The sequence below is a fragment of the Bubalus kerabau genome, chromosome 23, assembly GCF_029407905.1.
Source record: "Bubalus kerabau isolate K-KA32 ecotype Philippines breed swamp buffalo chromosome 23, PCC_UOA_SB_1v2, whole genome shotgun sequence".
Lineage (NCBI taxonomy): Eukaryota > Metazoa > Chordata > Mammalia > Artiodactyla > Bovidae > Bubalus > Bubalus kerabau.
In genome coordinates, this window is record NC_073646.1 from 19,180,048 (window position 1) to 19,197,667 (window position 17,620).

Here is a 17,620-nt window from a genome sequence, read left to right on the forward strand (position 1 = left end):
TTGTTATATCTTCTTCTTGGATTGATCCTTTGATCATTATGTAGTGTCCTTCTTTGTCTCTTTTCACAGCCTTTATTTTAAAGTCTATTTTATCTGATATGAATATTGCTGCTCCTGCTTTTTTTTGGTCTCTATTTGCATGGAATATCTTTTTCCAGTCCTTCACTTTCAGTGCCTTTTTGTTTGTTGTATGTGCCCTTTGTTTCGACGTGGGTCTCTTGTAGGCAACATATATAGGGGTCTTGTTTTTGTATCCATTCAGCCAGTCTTTGTCTTTTGGTTGGGGCATTCAACCCATTTACATTTAAGGTAATTACTGATAAGTATGATCCCGTTGCCATTTGCTTTTTTGTTTTGGGTTCGAGTTTATACACCCTTTCCTGTCTAGAGAAGATCCTTTAGCATTTGTTGGAGAGCTGGTTTGGTGGTGCAGAATTCTCTCAGCTTTTGCTTGTCTGTAAAGCTTTTGATTTCTCCTTCATATTTGAATGAAATCCTGGATGGGTACAATAATCTGGATTGTAGGTTTTTGTCTTTCATCACTTTAAGTATGTCCTGACATTCCCTTCTGGCCTGAAGAGATTCTATTGAAAGATGAGCTGTTATCCTTATGGGAATCCCCTTGTGTGTTATTTGTTGTTTTTCTCTTGCTGCTTTTAATATTTGTTATTTGTGTTTGATCTTTGTTAATTTGATTAATATGTGTCTTGGGGTGTTTTGCCTTGGGTTTATCCTGTTTGGGAGTCTCTGGGTTTCTTGGACTTGGGTGATTGTTTCCTTCCCCATTTGAGGGACGTTTTCAACTATTATCTCCTCAAGTATTTTCTCATGATCTTTCTTTGTGTCTTCTTCTTCTGGGACTCCTATGATTCGAATATTGGGGTGTTTAACATTGTCCCAGAGGCCTCTGAGGTGATCCTCATTTCTTTTAATTCTTTTTTATTTTTTCCTCTCTGCTCATTTATTTCTACCATTCTGTCTTCTACCTCACTTATCCTATCTGCCTCCGTTATTCTACTGTTGGTTCCCTCCAGAGTGTTTTTTTATCTCATTTATTGCATTATTCATTATATATTGGCTCTTTTTAATTTCTTCTAGGTCCTTGTTAAACATTTCTTGCATCTTCTCAATCCTTGTCTCCAGGCTATTTATCTGTAACTCCATTTTTGTTTTCAAGATTTTGGATCATTTTTCACTATCATTATTCTGAATTCTTTTTCAGGTAGATACCCTATCTCTTCCTCTTTTGTTTGGTTTGGTGGGCATTTATCCTGTTTCTTTACCTGCTGAGTATTTCTCTGCCTTTTCATCTTGTTTATATTGCTGTGTTTGGGGGTGGGGGGCTTTCTGTATTCTGGCAGTTTGTGGTTCCTCTTTATTGTGGAGGTTCCTCATTGTGGGTGGGGTTGAACAGGTGGCTTGTCAAGGTTTCCTGGTTAGGGAAGCTTGTGTCAGTGTTCTGGTGGGTGGAGCTGGATTTCTTCTCTCTGGAGTGCAATGAAGTGTCCAATAGTGAGTTTTGACATGTCAGTGGGTTTGGTGTGACTTTGGGCAGCCTGTATATTGAAGCTCAGGGCTATGCTCCTGGGTTGCTGGAGAATTTGTGTGGTATGTCTTGCTCTGGAACTTGTTGGCTGTTGGGTGGTGCTTGGTTTCAGTGTAAGTATGGAGGCTTTTGGATGAGCTCTTATCAATTAATGTTCCCTGGAGTCAGGAGTTCTCTGGTGTTCTCAGGTTTTGAACTTAAGCCTCCTGCCTCTGGATTTCAGTCTTATTCTTACAGTAGCCTCAAGACTTCTCCATCTATACAGCACCGATGATAAAACATCTAGGTTAATGATGAGAAGTTTCTCCACAGTGAGGGACACCTGGAAAGATTCAGAGTTACATGGAGAAGAGAAGAGAAGAGGGAGGAGGGAGATAGAGGTGACCAAGAGGAGAAAAAGGGGGAATCAAAAGGAGAGAGACAGATCCAGCCAGTAATCAGTTCCCTAAGTGTTCTCCACATCCTGGAACACACAAAGAGATTCACAGAGTTGGGTAGAGAAGAGAAGGGGGGGAGGGGAGGAGGTGGAGGTGACCCATGGAGAGAGCAATCAAGCCAGTAATCACACTCCCAAGTAAAAATGGGTACTGAAGACTGGGTTCTTAAAGGTACAAAATTGATAACAAATACCAAAAGGCAAAGATTAAAAATCTAGAGTAGAGGTTAGACTCTCAAAAATACAATATTAAAAAAAAAACAAAAAAATGTCAAAAACATTATAAAATATATATATATGAAGTTTTCTTTAAAAATTAGGGTCTTTTTTGCAAGGTAATAGTAGATTATAAAAATGAAAATTAAAGGAGTAATAGAGGACTTAAAATTAAAAAATTTTTTAATTAAAAAAATGATAGTAGTAAAAATATATATAGGAATTTCTCTGGAGCTGTTGTGGACATTGTGGGGTCAGTTCAGTTTCAGATAGTTCCTTGATCTGGCTTATACTTCTCAAGATTTATGCTGCTGCTGCTGTTAAGTCACTTCAGTCATGTTCAACTCTGTGCAACCCCATAGATGGCAGCCCACCAGGCTCCTCCGTCCCTGGGATTCTCCAGGCAAGAACACCTGAGTGGATTGCCATTTCCTTCTCCAATGCATGAAAATGAAAATTGAAAGTGAAGACGCTCAGTCGTGTCCGGCTCTTAGCAACCCCATGGACTGCAGCCTACCAGGCTCCTCTGTCCATGGGATTTTCCAGGCAAGAGTGCTAGAGTGGGGTGCCATTGCCTTCTCCATCTCAAGATCTATAGGCCCCTTCTAATGTAGTTGGTGCTAACTACAGGGTTTTAATCTGTTGCACCTGTCACTTCTAAAGTGGTTCCCTCTGTTTATTTTAGCTTCTTCTGTTTGCTGGTCTTTTCAGTGTTTAATTTCCACCCTGACACAAGGGGGTGAAGGTGGTCACTTATTTAGGCTCACTTTTTCAGTCATGCTGTGGGGAGGGAGGAACACTGCAAACAAATATCATTGGCGTGTGTGGGGAGTGCTCCCAGTGTTTCAGCTGCACTGTTGCCCCCACTCACGGCATGTGTGCTTTCCCAGTCTACACTGCTCAGGCTCCAGGTTGCTCTGCCGGAAACTCTCTGAGGCAGGCCCTGGGTTGTGTGCATTTCCCAGGTCTAAGCCACTCAGGTTCAGGTTCTCGAGTACTCCCCAAAGGTGCAGATTCATTTGGGCCTGCATTTTGTATCCTTCCCAGGTCCGAGCAGCTCAGGTGACCAGGTGCTTGCTGAGCGCAGTCACCCCCAGGTGGGCGGTGGGTCTTATCGCCTCCCCCATCCCAGCCGCTCGGTTTTCTGGGTGTACAATGGGTGTGCCTTCTCAGGTGTGCCGTGTGTCTCTTCTGGGGAGCTGATCTCTGGCTGTGACCCTCCGGGCAGATGTCAACCATTCAGAATCCCAAGAACTCTTAGTTAGCAATGGAGCTTGTTTGCAGTTTGGTAAAGGATGCCTCTCTGGGGTCGTGATTGCCCTTTTCCGGCTCTGGCTGCCCCACCACCACCCGCCTGCTTGTCTCCGGCAGGGATGGGCCGGTCCACAATCTGCTAGCTCTCCTCTGGTATTTGCTCAGTCCTTTGTTCTGTGAGCAGGCCTGGCAGTGCCTCAGGTTAGGGCTTTTCACAGGATAGTTCTCTCTCTCTTTTTTAATTTTTTTCTCTCTCTGGCTATCCCACAGTTTGAGTTGCTATCTCACGTTAGTTCCCTCAGATTGCCCTCAGGGCATTCCAGTCCAGTCCTTACCCTAAGCAATGCAGCCCTCGCCTCCCTATTCAGCCCCCTCTTGCTGGTGGCAGCTGCAAGTGCTGGGAGTTGCCATTAGGCATGTAATCTGTGGGTTTAAATTATTTATTTATTTTTCCTTCCGGTTATGTTGCCCTCTGAGATTCCAAGATTCCCCACCGAGCCGCCAGTAAGAGTGTTTCCTGGTGTTTGGAAACATCTCTTTTAAGACTCCTTTCCCAGGACGGATCTCCATCCCTACCTATTCTGTCTCTCTTTTTATCTTTTATATTTTGTTCTACCTCCTTTTGATGACAATGGGCTGCCTTTCTGGGTGACTGATGTCCTCTGCCAGCATTCAGAAGTTGTTTTGTGGAATTTGCTCAGCATTCAAATGTTCTTTTGATGAATTTGTCAGGAAGAAAGTGGTCTCCCCATCCTATTCCTCTGCCATCTCAGGACCGCCTCCCAACATATGAATTTAATAAACAGAAACCTCAATTAAAATAGAATTGAAAGACCAGAAAGGGAAGCTATTATGAGAGCTTTAGAGGCTCTGGTAGGACTGAGTTGTTATTTAGTTCAAATCAGAGCTTTCACTATTTATCAAACCAATAATTCTTGAATTTTCTATCTTATTTTCCTTTTATGAGGCCAATTATTTGGCTTCTGTAGCAAGTTTTTCTAAATTATCGTTAGGGGAAATACTCTTTGGACCATGACAGCCATGTCATGGTGAAGGAGCTTATGTAACTCAATGAAGCTATGAGCCATGTAGGGACACCAAGATGGGCGGGTCATAGTGAAGTGTTCTAACAAAACGTGGCCCACTGGAAGAAGAAATGGCAACTCACTCCAATATTCTTGCCTGGAGAACCCCATGAACAGTATGAAAAGGCAGAAAGATATGACACCAGAAGATGAGCACCCCCAGACTGGAAGGTGTCCACTGTGCTACTAGGGAAGAGCAGAGGGCAATTACTAGTAGCTCCAGTAAGAAAGAAATGACTGGTCCAGAAAAAAGAAATGATGCTCAGCTCTGGATGTGTCTGGTGGTGAAAGTTAAGTCTGATGCTTTAAAGAATAATGTTGCATAAGAAACTGGAATGTTAGGTCCATGAATCAAGGTAAATTGGATATGGTCAATCAGGAGTCAGTAAGATTGAACATTGACATCTTATGAATGAGTGAAATAAAATAGATGGGAATGAATGAATTTAAATCAGATGAACATTATATCTATCACTGTGGGCAAAAATCCCTTAGAAGAAATGGGGTAGCACTCATAGTCAACAGAAGAGCCCGAAATGCAGCACTTGGGTGCAGTCTCAAAAAACAACAGAATGATCTTCTTTCATTTACACAGCAAACCATTCAACATCACAGTAACCAAGTTTATGTCCCAACCTCTATGCCAAAGAAGCTGAAGTTGAACAGTTCTATGAAGACCTACAACACCTTCTAGAAATGATACAAAAAAAGATGTCCTTTTCATCATAGGGGGTTGGAATGCAAAAGTAGGAAGCTGTGAGATATCTGGAGTAACAGCCAAGTATGGCTTTGGAGAACAAAATGAAACAGGGAAAAGGTTAACAGAGTTTTAGCATGAAAACATGTTGGTCATGGAAAATACCAATTTCCAACACATGAGCCAAATCTGCACAAAGATATCACCTAATGGCCAATACTGAAATCAGATTAATAATATTCTTTGCATCCAAAAGTGGAGAAGCTCTATACAATCAAAAAACAAGACCTGAAGCTGACTGTGACTCAGATCATAAGCTCCTTATTGCAAAATTCAGGCTTAAATTGAAGAAAGTAGGGAACATTTAGGCCATTCGGGTATGACCTAAATCAAATCCCTTATGATTCTAAGTGGAGGTGATGAATAGATTCAGGGGACTAGATCTCATACACAGAATGCCTAAAGAACTATGGGCAGAGGTTTGTAACATTGTACAGGAGGCAGTGACCAAAAGCATCCCAAAGCAATTGAAATGCAGGAAGGCACAGTGGTTGTCTGAGGAGGCTTTACAAATAGCTGAGGAAAGAAGAGAAGTGAAAGGCACGGGAGAAGGGAAAGACGAATGTAGATTGAATGCAGACTTTGGGAGAATAACAAGGAGAGATAAGAAAGCCTTCTTAAGTGAACAATGCAAAGAAACAGAGGAAAACAGAATGGGAAAGACTAGAGATCTCTTCAAGAAAATTGGAGAGATTAAGGGAACATTTCATGCAAGGATGTCCATGATAAAGGACAGAAATGGTAGGGACCTAACAGAAGCAGCAGAGAAGATTAAGAAAAGGTGACAAGAATACACAGAACTATACTAAAAAGGTCATAATGACCCAGATAACCACAATGGTGGTCACTCACCTAGAGCCAGTCACCCTCAAATGTGAAGTCGGGTGGGCCTTAGGAAGCATCACTACAAACAAAGCTAGTGGAGGTGATGGAACTTCAACTGAACTATTTAAAATTCTAAAAGATGATGCTGCAAAAGTGCTGCACTTAATATGCCAACAAATTTGGAAAACTCAGCAGTGGCCACAGGACTGGAAAAGTTCAGTTTTCATTCCAGTCCCAAAGAAGGGCAATGCCAAAGAATGTTTAAACTACTGTACGATTGCTCTCATTTCACATGTTAGCAAGTTTATGCTCAAAAACCTTCAGACAAGGCTTCAACAGTACGTGAACCAAGAACTTTCAAATGTACAATCTGGGTTTAGAAAAAGCAGAAGAACCAGAGATTAAATTGCCAACATTTGTTGGAACATGGAGAAAACAAGGGAGTTCCAGAAAAACACTACTTCTGCTTCATTGACTATGCTAAAGACTTTGTGTGGATCACAACAAACTGTGAAAAATTCTTAAAGAGATGGGAGTACCAGACCACCTCACCTGTCTCCTGAGAAACTTGTTTGCTGGTCAAGCAGAAACAGTTAGTACTGGACATGGAACAACAGACTGGTTCAAAACTGGGAAAGGAGTATGCCAAGGCTGTATATTGTCACCCAGCTTATTTAACTTATATGCAAAATACATCATGTGAAATCCTGGGCTGGATGAATCACAAGCTGGAATAAAGGTTGGTAGGAAAAATAGCAACAAATTTAGATATGCAGACGATACCCCTCTAATGGTGGAAAGTGAAGAGGAACTAAGGAATCTCTTGAGGAGTGTGAAAAATCTGGCTTAAAACTCAACAGTCAAAAAAGTAAGATCATGGCATCCAGTCCCATCACCTAATGGCAAATAGATGGGGGATAGTGGAAATAGTGACAGATTTAATTTTCTTAGGCTCCAAAATCACTGCAGACAGTGACTGCAGCCATGAAATTAAAAGATGCTTGCTCCTTGGAAGAAAAGTTGTGACAAACCTGTGCTGTGCTTAGTCACTCAGTTGTGTTCAACTCTTTGAGACGTCATGGACTGTAGCCTGCCAGGCTCCTCTGTCCACCAGGCAAGAATACTAGAATGGGTGGTTATGCCCTCCTCCAAGGGATCTTCCCAATCCAGAAATTGAACCAGGGTCTCCTTTATTGCAGGTGGATTCTTCACCAGCTGAGCCACCAGGGAAGCCCAAGAATACTGGAGTTGGTAGCCTATCCATTCTCCAGGGGAACTTCCAAACCCAGGAATTGAACCAGGGTCTCCTGCATTGCAGGCAGATTCTTTATCAGCTGAGCTACCCGGGAAGCCCATGACAAACCTAGATAGCATATTAATAAGCAGAGACATCACTTTACTGACAAAGGTCCATATAGTCCAAGCTATGGTTTTTCCCTTAGTCATGTATGGATGTGAGAGTTGGACCATAAAGAAGGCTATGTGTGTGCTAGTTGCTCAATCGTGTCTGACTCTTTGCAACCCCATGGACTGTAACCAGTCAGGCTCCTCTGTGGAATTCTCCAGGCAAGAATACTGGAGTGGGTTGCCATTCCCTTCTCCAGAGGATCTTCTTAACCCAGGAATCAAACCCAGGTTTCCTGCATGACAGGAAGATTCTTTACCATCTGTGCCACAAGGGAAGCCCAAGGAAGGCTGCATGGTGGAGAATTAATGCTTTCAAATTGTGATTCTGGAGAAGACTTGAGACTCCCTTGGACTTCAAGGAGATCAAACCAGTCAATCCTAAATGATATCATTGGAGGGACTGAATGTTCATTGGAAGGACTGCTCCAGTACTTTGGCCATTTGACATGAAGAGTCGACTCGTTGGAAAAGATCTTGATGCTGGAAAAGATCAAAGGCGAGAGGAGAAGGGGGTGGCAGAGGATGAAATGGTTAGATAGCATCACCAACTCAAGGGACATGAATTTGTGCAAACTCTGGGAGATAGTGCAGGACAGAGGAGCCTGGTATGCTGCAGTCCATGGGGTCACAAAAAGTTGGACAAGACTGTTAAACCACAACAGCAGAACATCTAGAGAACTTGATATCATCCACATCAGCCTTCAGGCTTTGTGACAAATCCTAAGTAAAACCCTGAGTCATTATGGTCCAGGTAAATTGCTTTTATTCCCAGGTAAGGCAAAAGGTGTTGGTTGGCTTCATCAACTAGAATACTAAAGAATGGACTGCATAAATATTGAAGAATTTGCTTCCAGTGGGAATGGATATTAGTAGTGATGAGGGTTAAGGACAATAAGGTATTGGGATAATGATTGTTTATTATTTAGAGGTCCTGGACAAATCTCTGCCCTCCACTTTCAGGTTTTTCCACTGGTAAAATAGAAATATGCAAGGGTTAGTCCAAGTATATGGAGAAGGAAATGGCAACCCACTCTAGTGTTCTTGCCTGGAGAATCTCAGGGAATCCCCTGAGAATCCCAGGGGAGCCTGGTGGGCTGCCATCTATGGGGTTGCACAGAGTCAGACATGACTGAAGTGACTTAGCAGCAGCAGCAGTCCAAGAATAATGTGACTTTGAACCTTTTAATCTTCTATTCAGACGTTATGTCTTGCAGAGCTTCTTCACTTTTAGATATTGATTAATTCTGAGAAGAGGATTTGAGGGATCTATTAGAATCTTGATGGGAGGTACACTGTGAATTTTGCCAATATCAGGTGGAGATTTTGCTCATTAGGAAGTTGGGAACCAATGCACCAGGGAGAGATGATCTGTGTTTCTAGAATTAGCTGTAGTACCATCAGACACAGAGCAAATAAATCATTCACATCGTTGGCTGCTTTGATGACTACTATCAAAGTCTAGAATTATTGGTTCTGTTTTTTGAGAAAGAAATTCTGACATGATAGTTTTCTAAGAAGTATCAGCCTAATAAATGGGTAGGGGCAGAGGCACTAAGGGGAAAAGTGTATGTTATTTCTCAACCAGCCTGAACAAAAGGAAATGGATTCAGAGAGAATAATCTCTTGACATTCATTAGAGATCCCTTTTAATACTCCAAGACAGGGGACGCTTTATAGTAGTGTGATTGAGCACTCAGAGTATGGCTCCTGTGTCAGTTAGGACTGGAAGTGTTAGTCGCTCAGTCATGTCCAACTCTTTGCAACCCCATGGATTTTAGCCTGCCAGGTTCCACTGTCTATGGAATTCTCCAGGCCAGAATACTGGAGTGAGTAGCAGCTCCCTTCTCCAGGGGATCTTCCCAACCCAGAGATCATTTAAGCTTTTCCCTATTAACAGTTTTCATCCAATACTGAGCTTGGCATTTAGTGATGAGCTGATATAAGTTGGAGAAACCAGATTAAGTTTGAGTGACTATATTAAATTACTCAGCAAATTTGTGAGGATCTTTGGTTATTTTGGGAAAATCTTTGACTATGGCTTATAGTTCTGCTTTAGTTCAAGGAATATAAAAAATTAAGGGTTTAGCTTCTGGATCTTCAGAAGGCTTAATTTTGAAGGAGCAGATATTGATTTATTCAGAGGAAAATAGGGTGGGGAGAATTTTAGGGAAAAGGGAAAGTTTGATGAGAGAATTAGCAAGGAGGAACTGAGGATATGGAGGAGGTGTGGGAGGCATAGAAGGAAAAGAGGAAGATGGTGCTGTAAGTGGGGCCAGAGGAGGAGGGACTGTGTTAGAGCAATAAGACAGTCCCAGAGACTGAGACTGAGACAAAAAAGCCAAGGAAGAAGAGCCTTAGGCTTCAAAGGGGACTTTTTCTTTGTTTACTTGCTTCAGTTAATTTTAAAATCTGATTTTGCAAAGAGGCAATTTAAGACTCCTGATAACATTTGAAAGTCTTAAAACACCAGTTGGAAGAGATGTTCCATTCAGTTTTGGAAATTTTAAAGCTGTATTTGTCCAATTTGGTTTAAAGAAAAATAAGTTTGGGGTTTTCAAAAGCTCCCCATAATAACCATTGATATTCTAAATTGTCTTTGATTAAGTCAATTTATATAGTTAGAAATTGGCATGAATGAAGACTGTGGTTTTCAAACATAAACTAGACCAGGGTCCTTGATGTGTGGGAGGGGCAAGGTGGAAATACTTAGATAACTGGGAATTCTATTTCCCAGAGGCTTTTCTCTAGGAAAGAATAATTTTCAAACAGTTGGAACAACTCAAGCAATCTTAATTGCCCGGAGGCCTAATGCCAGCCAGTTTTGAGGAACAGTTTGGTCCCTGAACTGAATTATCTGGTCCCAGAGGAGGTACATCAAAAGCAGCTCAGTGCAGTTCCAATAGAACAATCTCTATTCCAAAAGGATTGGGTCAAAGGCTGAGTCTGCACAATTCTGATTAACTAACCCCTGTTCCCAAAGAACTAGGCTCAAGACCAGTCAGTTCTAGGAGAAACAGTCCTGGTTTCAAAGAGAATCATGCCAAAGGTTAGCACGGTTCCAACTGGGACAGCCTGATTTTAGTATCAGGCTAAAGTTTCAATGGAGCACCCAACACAGAACAAGGCCTTAACTAGCAAGGATGAAACCTTTAAGTAGAACCTGAATAAAACCTGAGGAGCTTCAAAACACAAAGAGGGTAGAAGCTCAAACCCGAGAGACTTATCCTCAAACTCCAGGGCAGAATGTGGAGATGCACTTTTGCTGCTGCTGCTGCTAAGTCACTTCAGTCGTGTCCGACTCTGTGCGACCCCATAGATGGCAGCCTACCAGGCTCCCCTGTCCCTGGGATTCTCCAGGCAAGAACACTGGAGTGGGTTGCCATTGCCTTCTCCAATGCATGAAAGTGAAAAATGAAAGTGAATTCGCTCAGTCATGTCTGACTCGTAGCAACCCCATGAACTGCAGCCTACCAGGCTCCTCCATCTATGGGATTTTCCAGGCAAGAGTACTGGAGTGGGGTGCCATCGCCTTCTCCGTGAGACGCACTGTTATGTAGTCTTAATAAGGGCTTCAGCCAAGCCCATGAGGAGCTCTGAAGCTAGGACAACTTTTCCCAAGGGAAGACAGGGAGAAGGGTCTCTATGCTCATGTAGGTTGGGTTTGGATGCAGACTGCCCTGGAAAGAGATAACTCTCCTTTGCTGCTGCACTTCCCAAGGTGGTTTGGCAGTGGGGGAGTAAGTCTTTCATTCCCGCAGAGGGATCTGAGTAGCACATCAAAGAATCCACCACACAGAATTTCAACCTCAAACTGATAGTGAGGCATTACGCCGAGTCTCTGAAATCAGACTGTTCTATTCAAAATTCATCTCCATTACATTTCTGAACAATTACTCTGTGCCTCAAATTCCTTATCTGTAAAGTGGGCTAGTGGCGTTACACCTTCACAGTTGTTAATATGAGTTAATATTAATATTTGTAAGGCATAATGCATTTGGAAGAGTGACCAGCACATTAGTAAACATTTCATAAGTATTTTTAAAAGACTAGAAATCCAATCATAATATAAATTTTGAATTATAACAGTATCTTGGAGGATCAGGTGGGCTGGTACTATCCACAGTATAACACTATATTATTCAATAGATATGTCTCCTTTTTCGAGTTTCACATCTAGAATTCCCTGGGCAGCAGATTTTTTCCACTTCTTCCCTCCTTCCAGTAACTATATCTTTCTGCTTCCTTCTTCATGATATGCAGAGTGGTTTTCCTCTTACCCTTAAACCCAGATCTCCCCTGAGACTTCGTTCTACCCCATCTACATCCAAGTGGCCAAACATTAAATATTTTAGGTCATACTGTCTTTATTGCAACTCTGCCCTGATACTGTGAAAGCAGCCAGAGACGATTGTCAATGAATGGGTGGGGATGTGTTTAAATAAAACTTCATTTACAAAAACAGAGGAAGGCTGAATTTTGCCCAAAGACTATTGTTTGCCAGCTCCTGCTCTATTCCATTGTGATTTTAACAAACTCCTTCAACAAAGTCAGTCTTACTTTATGGAAGATTCCCATACCAGCTTCTATGATACTTTTTCTTTATCTGTATCCCTGCTGTTGGGGCTTCTCTGGTGGCTCAGTGGTAAAGAATCCACCTGCCAATGCAGGAGACGGGTTCATCCCTGGGTCAGAAAGAGCACGTGGAGAAGAAAATGGCAAGCGACTCCAGTATCCTTGCCTGGGAAATTCCATGGACAGAGGAGCCTGGTGGGCTACAGTCCATGGGGTTGCAAAACAGTTAGGCACAACTTAGAGACTAAACACCAATCCCTTTTGTTATTCTTTGCATTAAACCCAAGACCATTCGACTCCTAGATCAAAGCCCTGGCAAGCTGATCCATATAGTGGGAGGTCAGTTCAGTTCAGTTCAGTTTCTCAGTCGTGTCCAACCCTTTGCGACCCCATGGACTGCAGCATGCCTGGCTTCCTGTCCATCATCAGCTCCTGGAACTTGCTCAAACTCATGTCCATAGAGTTGGTGATGCCATCCAATGATCTCATCCTCTGTCATCCCCTTCTCCTCCAGCCTTCAATCTTTCCCAGAATCAGGGTCTTTTCCAATGAGTTCTTCGCATCAGGTGGCCAAAGTGTTGGAGTTTCAGCTTCAGTATAAGTCCTTCCAATGAATATTCAGGGATGATCTATTTTAGGGTTGAATAGTTTGATCTTCTTGCAGTCCAAGGGACTCTCAAGAGTCTTCTCCAACACCACAGTTCAAAAGCATCAATTCTTCGTTGCTCAGTTTTCTTTATAGTCCAACTCTCACATCCATACATGACTACTGGAAAAACCATAGCTTTGACTAGATGGGCCTTTGTTGGCAAAGTAATGTCTCTGCTTTTGAATATGCTGTCTAGGTTGGTCATAACTTTTCTTCTAAGGAGCAAGCACCTTTTAATTTCATGGCTGCATTCACCATCTCCAGTGATTTTGGAGACCAAGAAAATTAAGTCTTTCACAGTTTCCATTGTTTCCCCATCTATTTGCCATGAAGTGATGGGATTGGATGCCATGATCTTTGTTTTTTGAATGTTGAGTTTTAAGCCAACTTTTTCACTCGCCTCTTTCACTTTCATCAAGAGGCTCTTTAGTTCTTATTTTCTTTCTGCCATTATCGTGATGTCGCCTACATATCTGAGGTTACTGATATTTTTCCCAGCAATCCTGATTCCAGCTTCTTCTTCATCCAGCCTGGCATTTCTCATGATGTGCTCTGCATAGAAATTAAATAAGCAGGGTGACAATATACAGCCTTGATGTACTCCTTTTCCTATTTGGAACCAGTCTGTTGTTCCATGTCCGGGTCTACTGTTGCCTCCTGACCTGCATACAGATTTCTCAGGAGGCAAGTCAGGTGGTCTTGTATTCCTATCTCTTTCAGAATTTCCCACAGTTTATTGTGATCCACACAGTCAACAGCTTTGGCATAATCAATAAAGCAGAAGTAGATGTTTTTCTGGAGCTCTCTTGCTTTTTTGATGATCCAACAGATGTTGGCAATTTGATCTCTGGCTCCTCTGCCTTTTCTAAATCCAGCTTGAACATCTGGAAGTTCACAGTTCATGTACTGTTGAAGCCTGGCTTGGAGAATTTTGAGCATTACTTTACTAGCCTGTGAGATGAGTGCAATTGTGCAGTAGCTTGAGCATTCTTTGGCATTGCCATTGGGATGAAAACTGACCTTTTCCAGTCCTGTGGCCACTGCTGAGTTTTTCAAATTTGCTGGCATATTGAGTGCAGCACCTTCACAGCATCATCTTTTAGGATTTGAAATAGCTCAACTGGTATTCTATCACCTCCACTAGCTTTATTAATAGTGATGCTTCCTAAGGCCCACTTGACTTCACATTCCAGGAGGTGAGTGATCATACAATCGTGATTATCTGGATGGTGAAGAACTTTTTTGTACAGTCCTGTGTAGTCTTGCCACTTCTTCTTAATATCTTTTGCTTCTGTTAGCTCCATATCATTTCTGTCCTTTATTGTGCCCATCTTTGCATGAAATATTCCCTTGGTATCTCTAATTTTCTTGAAGAGATCTCTCGACTTTCCCATTCTATTGTTTTCCTCTATTTCTTTGCATTGATCACTGAGGAAGGCTTTCTTATCTCCTATCTCTTATCTTTATCTTATCTCATATCTTAGATAAGATAAGATATCATATATTATCTTCATCTTATCTCATATGGCCTTATCTCTTATATCTTTCCTTTTCTCCTTTGCCTTCTCTTCTATTCACAGCTATTTGTAAGCCCTCCTCAGACAACCATTTTGTCTTTTCAAGGACAGACAAATAGGAAATGACTGAGATGGAATTCAAAACCAGACCTTGTAACTCTTAGATACCTATTCTCTCTGGTCTACATTGATAGCCATACCTAATATTTTTGAGTGTTTACCCTGTTGGAGAGGAAGAAATTTTCCTCTACCTTTCTAGGTTCTTCCTGCTGGTCTAAGTATTAAATCAGTATGAGACAGATTAATAGGAGAAATCAAATACAAATTTAGTCATGTATTCTTGGGAGAGACTCAGGAAAACTCAATAACTCACTAAAAGAGTCAGAACTCACACCTTAAATACCACGTTCAGCTGAAGACAAAACATGATGTTGGGAGTAGTGGTTTAGGGAACCTCAAAAGGGTGTTAGGCAATTCTAATGAAAATGGAAAAGCAAATATTTGGTAAATAAATGTTTTCTGAGCTGTACAGATACAATGGGTCACAGATGGACATTGATGTCTAGGCCCTGTTGAATCTTCCCCACACCCTAGACCATATTCTTTGCAGAGATATCTCAGGAACAAACTATTTAAACATTTTAAGCAGTTATGGGGTAAGGAACAAGAAAAGCATCCTGAGTCTTCTATTTCTTAAAAATAATAAGCCTAAATTAATCCTCACTCCCAAGAGGCACATTTTGAGCTGGCAAATTTTCTTCCCCTATAACCTCATGCAAGAATTTAGTCTATGTAATTGCACTTTTTTATCACAATAACTCAACGAAGTTGTTATCCTTCAGTCTGCTCAGTGGGAATACTGAGTCTCAGAAAAACTAAGTGACCTGACCAAAGCCAGGCACATGGTAAAGGAAAGGCTGGAGCCCAGAGAGTCTGAGGTAAAAACTCAGATGGCTGTTTACTGTGTCATGTTGCATTCATCATGCTGCATCTTCACTCTTCTAGAGAATGTCAGAGACCAGCTAACTAATCTTTATGTTTAATCTCTTGTCCTCATCCCAGAACATTTTCTGAAGATTTGTATCACACAAGGGGTTTCCCAAGGGACTTACCAGGATCTGTCCTCACTCACCTGGAGCCTTTGGCTTCAAGAGTTTCCTCTCACTCTATAGCAATTCCTCTGAAAAATCCAACCCATTGGGGTCACAAATAACCCACTTTGGACTGATCTTTTCTCAACAGATAGAGTTCGTCTTAGATCTGCCCAAGACCAACACAGGGAAAATTCAGCGGTCAAAGCTTCGAGACAAGGAGTGGAAAAAGTCTGAGCAGGTCGGAGTCTAGTGATACCTGCAAGGTGCTTTACCTTGGATCCTGCCCATCTTCCCCTTTAATTCCATTTGAGTCATCTGCCTTCCTCTGGGGATATGAGATTCTTTATGACAAAACATGATCTGATTTTTGTCTTTCCTTGGTTATCATTTCAAAATCTTACCATGTTAGATATTGAAAAAAGAAAAAGAAAGGAGGAGTGAGAAAGAGAGGAAAGGAGAGGAAACAGAAAAAAAGGTGGGGAAAGAAGAAAGAGAAATTAAAATAGCAATAAAAAGAAATTGAGCAATATGAAAAGGAGGGAGGGATCATAAGATGGAGGCCAGGAGGAAAGATGGAAATAATTAGAGGGAAGAAGAAAAAAAGAAAGAGGAGAAAGGAAGAAATGAAGGAAAGAAAGAAGGTGGGAAGGTAGAAAGGGGAAAAAAGAAAAGACAGAACTCAATAAAATATCAATAGTAAGAGAAAATGATAAAGAAAAATGATGGGAGACAGGAAGAAGGGGAGAAAGGGATGAGAGAAGAAAATTTTTAGTTTTCTCCCACAAATAGATAGTGACAAGAATCATGAAGAAAACTGAATCTTATCTAGGAAACAAAAGGCTATAACACCCCATCACACTTCTAGGACAAAATCTCCCTGCAGAGAGCCTTGTGAGTGTGGATGGAAAATTAGAATTACCCTCAAGTAACTTCAAATTTGGGGGCAATCATGACCAGAGGAGGGGAAACACCATTTATTGAGCATTTGCCGCATGCAAAGCACTGTCCATGCAACACTGTCCACAAATACTATTATGTCTTATCTCAACGTGGCATCTACAGATTTCAGATCATGGCTATGAGAATACTGCAGGCACCTCAAAAGGCTGGCCCTTCTCCCATGGCTTTTGTCTCTCTTTTTTTTGTTATTTACTCTTCCTAGAATCAATAATAAAATGATTTTAAAGTTAAGACCCTAAGAGTTATCTTTGGGGAAAACAAAGACGTTTTGTTGAAGAATAAACCACAGAGTCAGTTCCTAAGACTTCTGGATCCCAGAGCCAGGGATCCAGGAGAGGGGTAAGGACTATAAGGGCTTTACCTATAACTAAGAGATGGAAGGTGAATCTTCCTAGCAGATTAAAGTTTAAAGTGAGTTGAAGAAAAAAGCAAAGGGTCTCTGAGAGTCTATGATTCTTCTTCTTAAGAATACTTAGTAATAATAACAACAACTTTAATAATAATATCAATTATTTATAAAGTACTTGCTAAGTGTCAGGCCCTATGGCAAGATACACATATATTAATCTCACTTTTCAATTCAAGTTCTATTATTTTTTCCCATTTTATGGTGGAAAAAATCTAAGATTTGGAGAGATTCAGTGATATTCTGCAAAGTCACATAGCTGGTAAATGACAGCATCAGGTTCAAACACAGGCCTATCTGCTTACAATGTCTATACATCCCTTTGCTCGCCTTCTTCTCTAACCCTTACTTCTCTTAAAGTAATCTTTTAAATATTCCCTAGAGAGAGGGGGTATCAGTGTAGGAAGATCTTGAGCTCACATCCTCCCAGGGACACACCAAATATATACCTACATATATAACAATTCCTCTTGAAGAATACTTCAGGACGGATTGAATAACTACTGCACATAGGCAGACCACATAGATATAGATAAGAGAGATGGAGACATGGCATACACGAGAATCCCACCCCTATCACAGCAATCTTCAGTAGGAAGCAATATTGCTGAAGGGTCCGAGTGCAAACTTATCCTCCCTGGGACACAGTGAAAATAGTTTAAAGGCCTCCTAGACCATACAAGAAGGAAACCCATTTGCTAACCCTAGTGAAAAGTGAAAGTGTTAATATCTCAATCATGTCTGACTCTTAGTGACCCCATGGAATGTAGCCCACCAGGCTCCTCTGTTCATGGAATTCTCCAGGCAAGAATACTGGAGTGGGTAGCCATTCCCTTCTCCAGGGGATCTTCCTGATCCAGGGATTGAACCTGAGTCTCCTTTATTGCATGTGGATT

The 17,620-nt window shown here is 41.5% G+C and overlaps 1 protein-coding gene across 1 annotated transcript in view; it reads left to right on the forward strand.

The window, feature by feature from the left end:
• LOC129637416 (acyl-coenzyme A synthetase ACSM2B, mitochondrial-like) overlaps positions 1–15,688 on the forward strand; it is a 49,916-nt gene extending 34,228 nt beyond the window's left edge. The window contains exon 13 of the mRNA XM_055561543.1: positions 15,507–15,688. Within this exon, the coding sequence (XP_055417518.1) occupies positions 15,507–15,608 (102 nt within the window). The 3' untranslated portion in view covers positions 15,609–15,688. The remainder of the gene's footprint in view (positions 1–15,506) is intronic.
• The last annotated feature ends 1,932 nt before the right edge of the window (positions 15,689–17,620 follow it).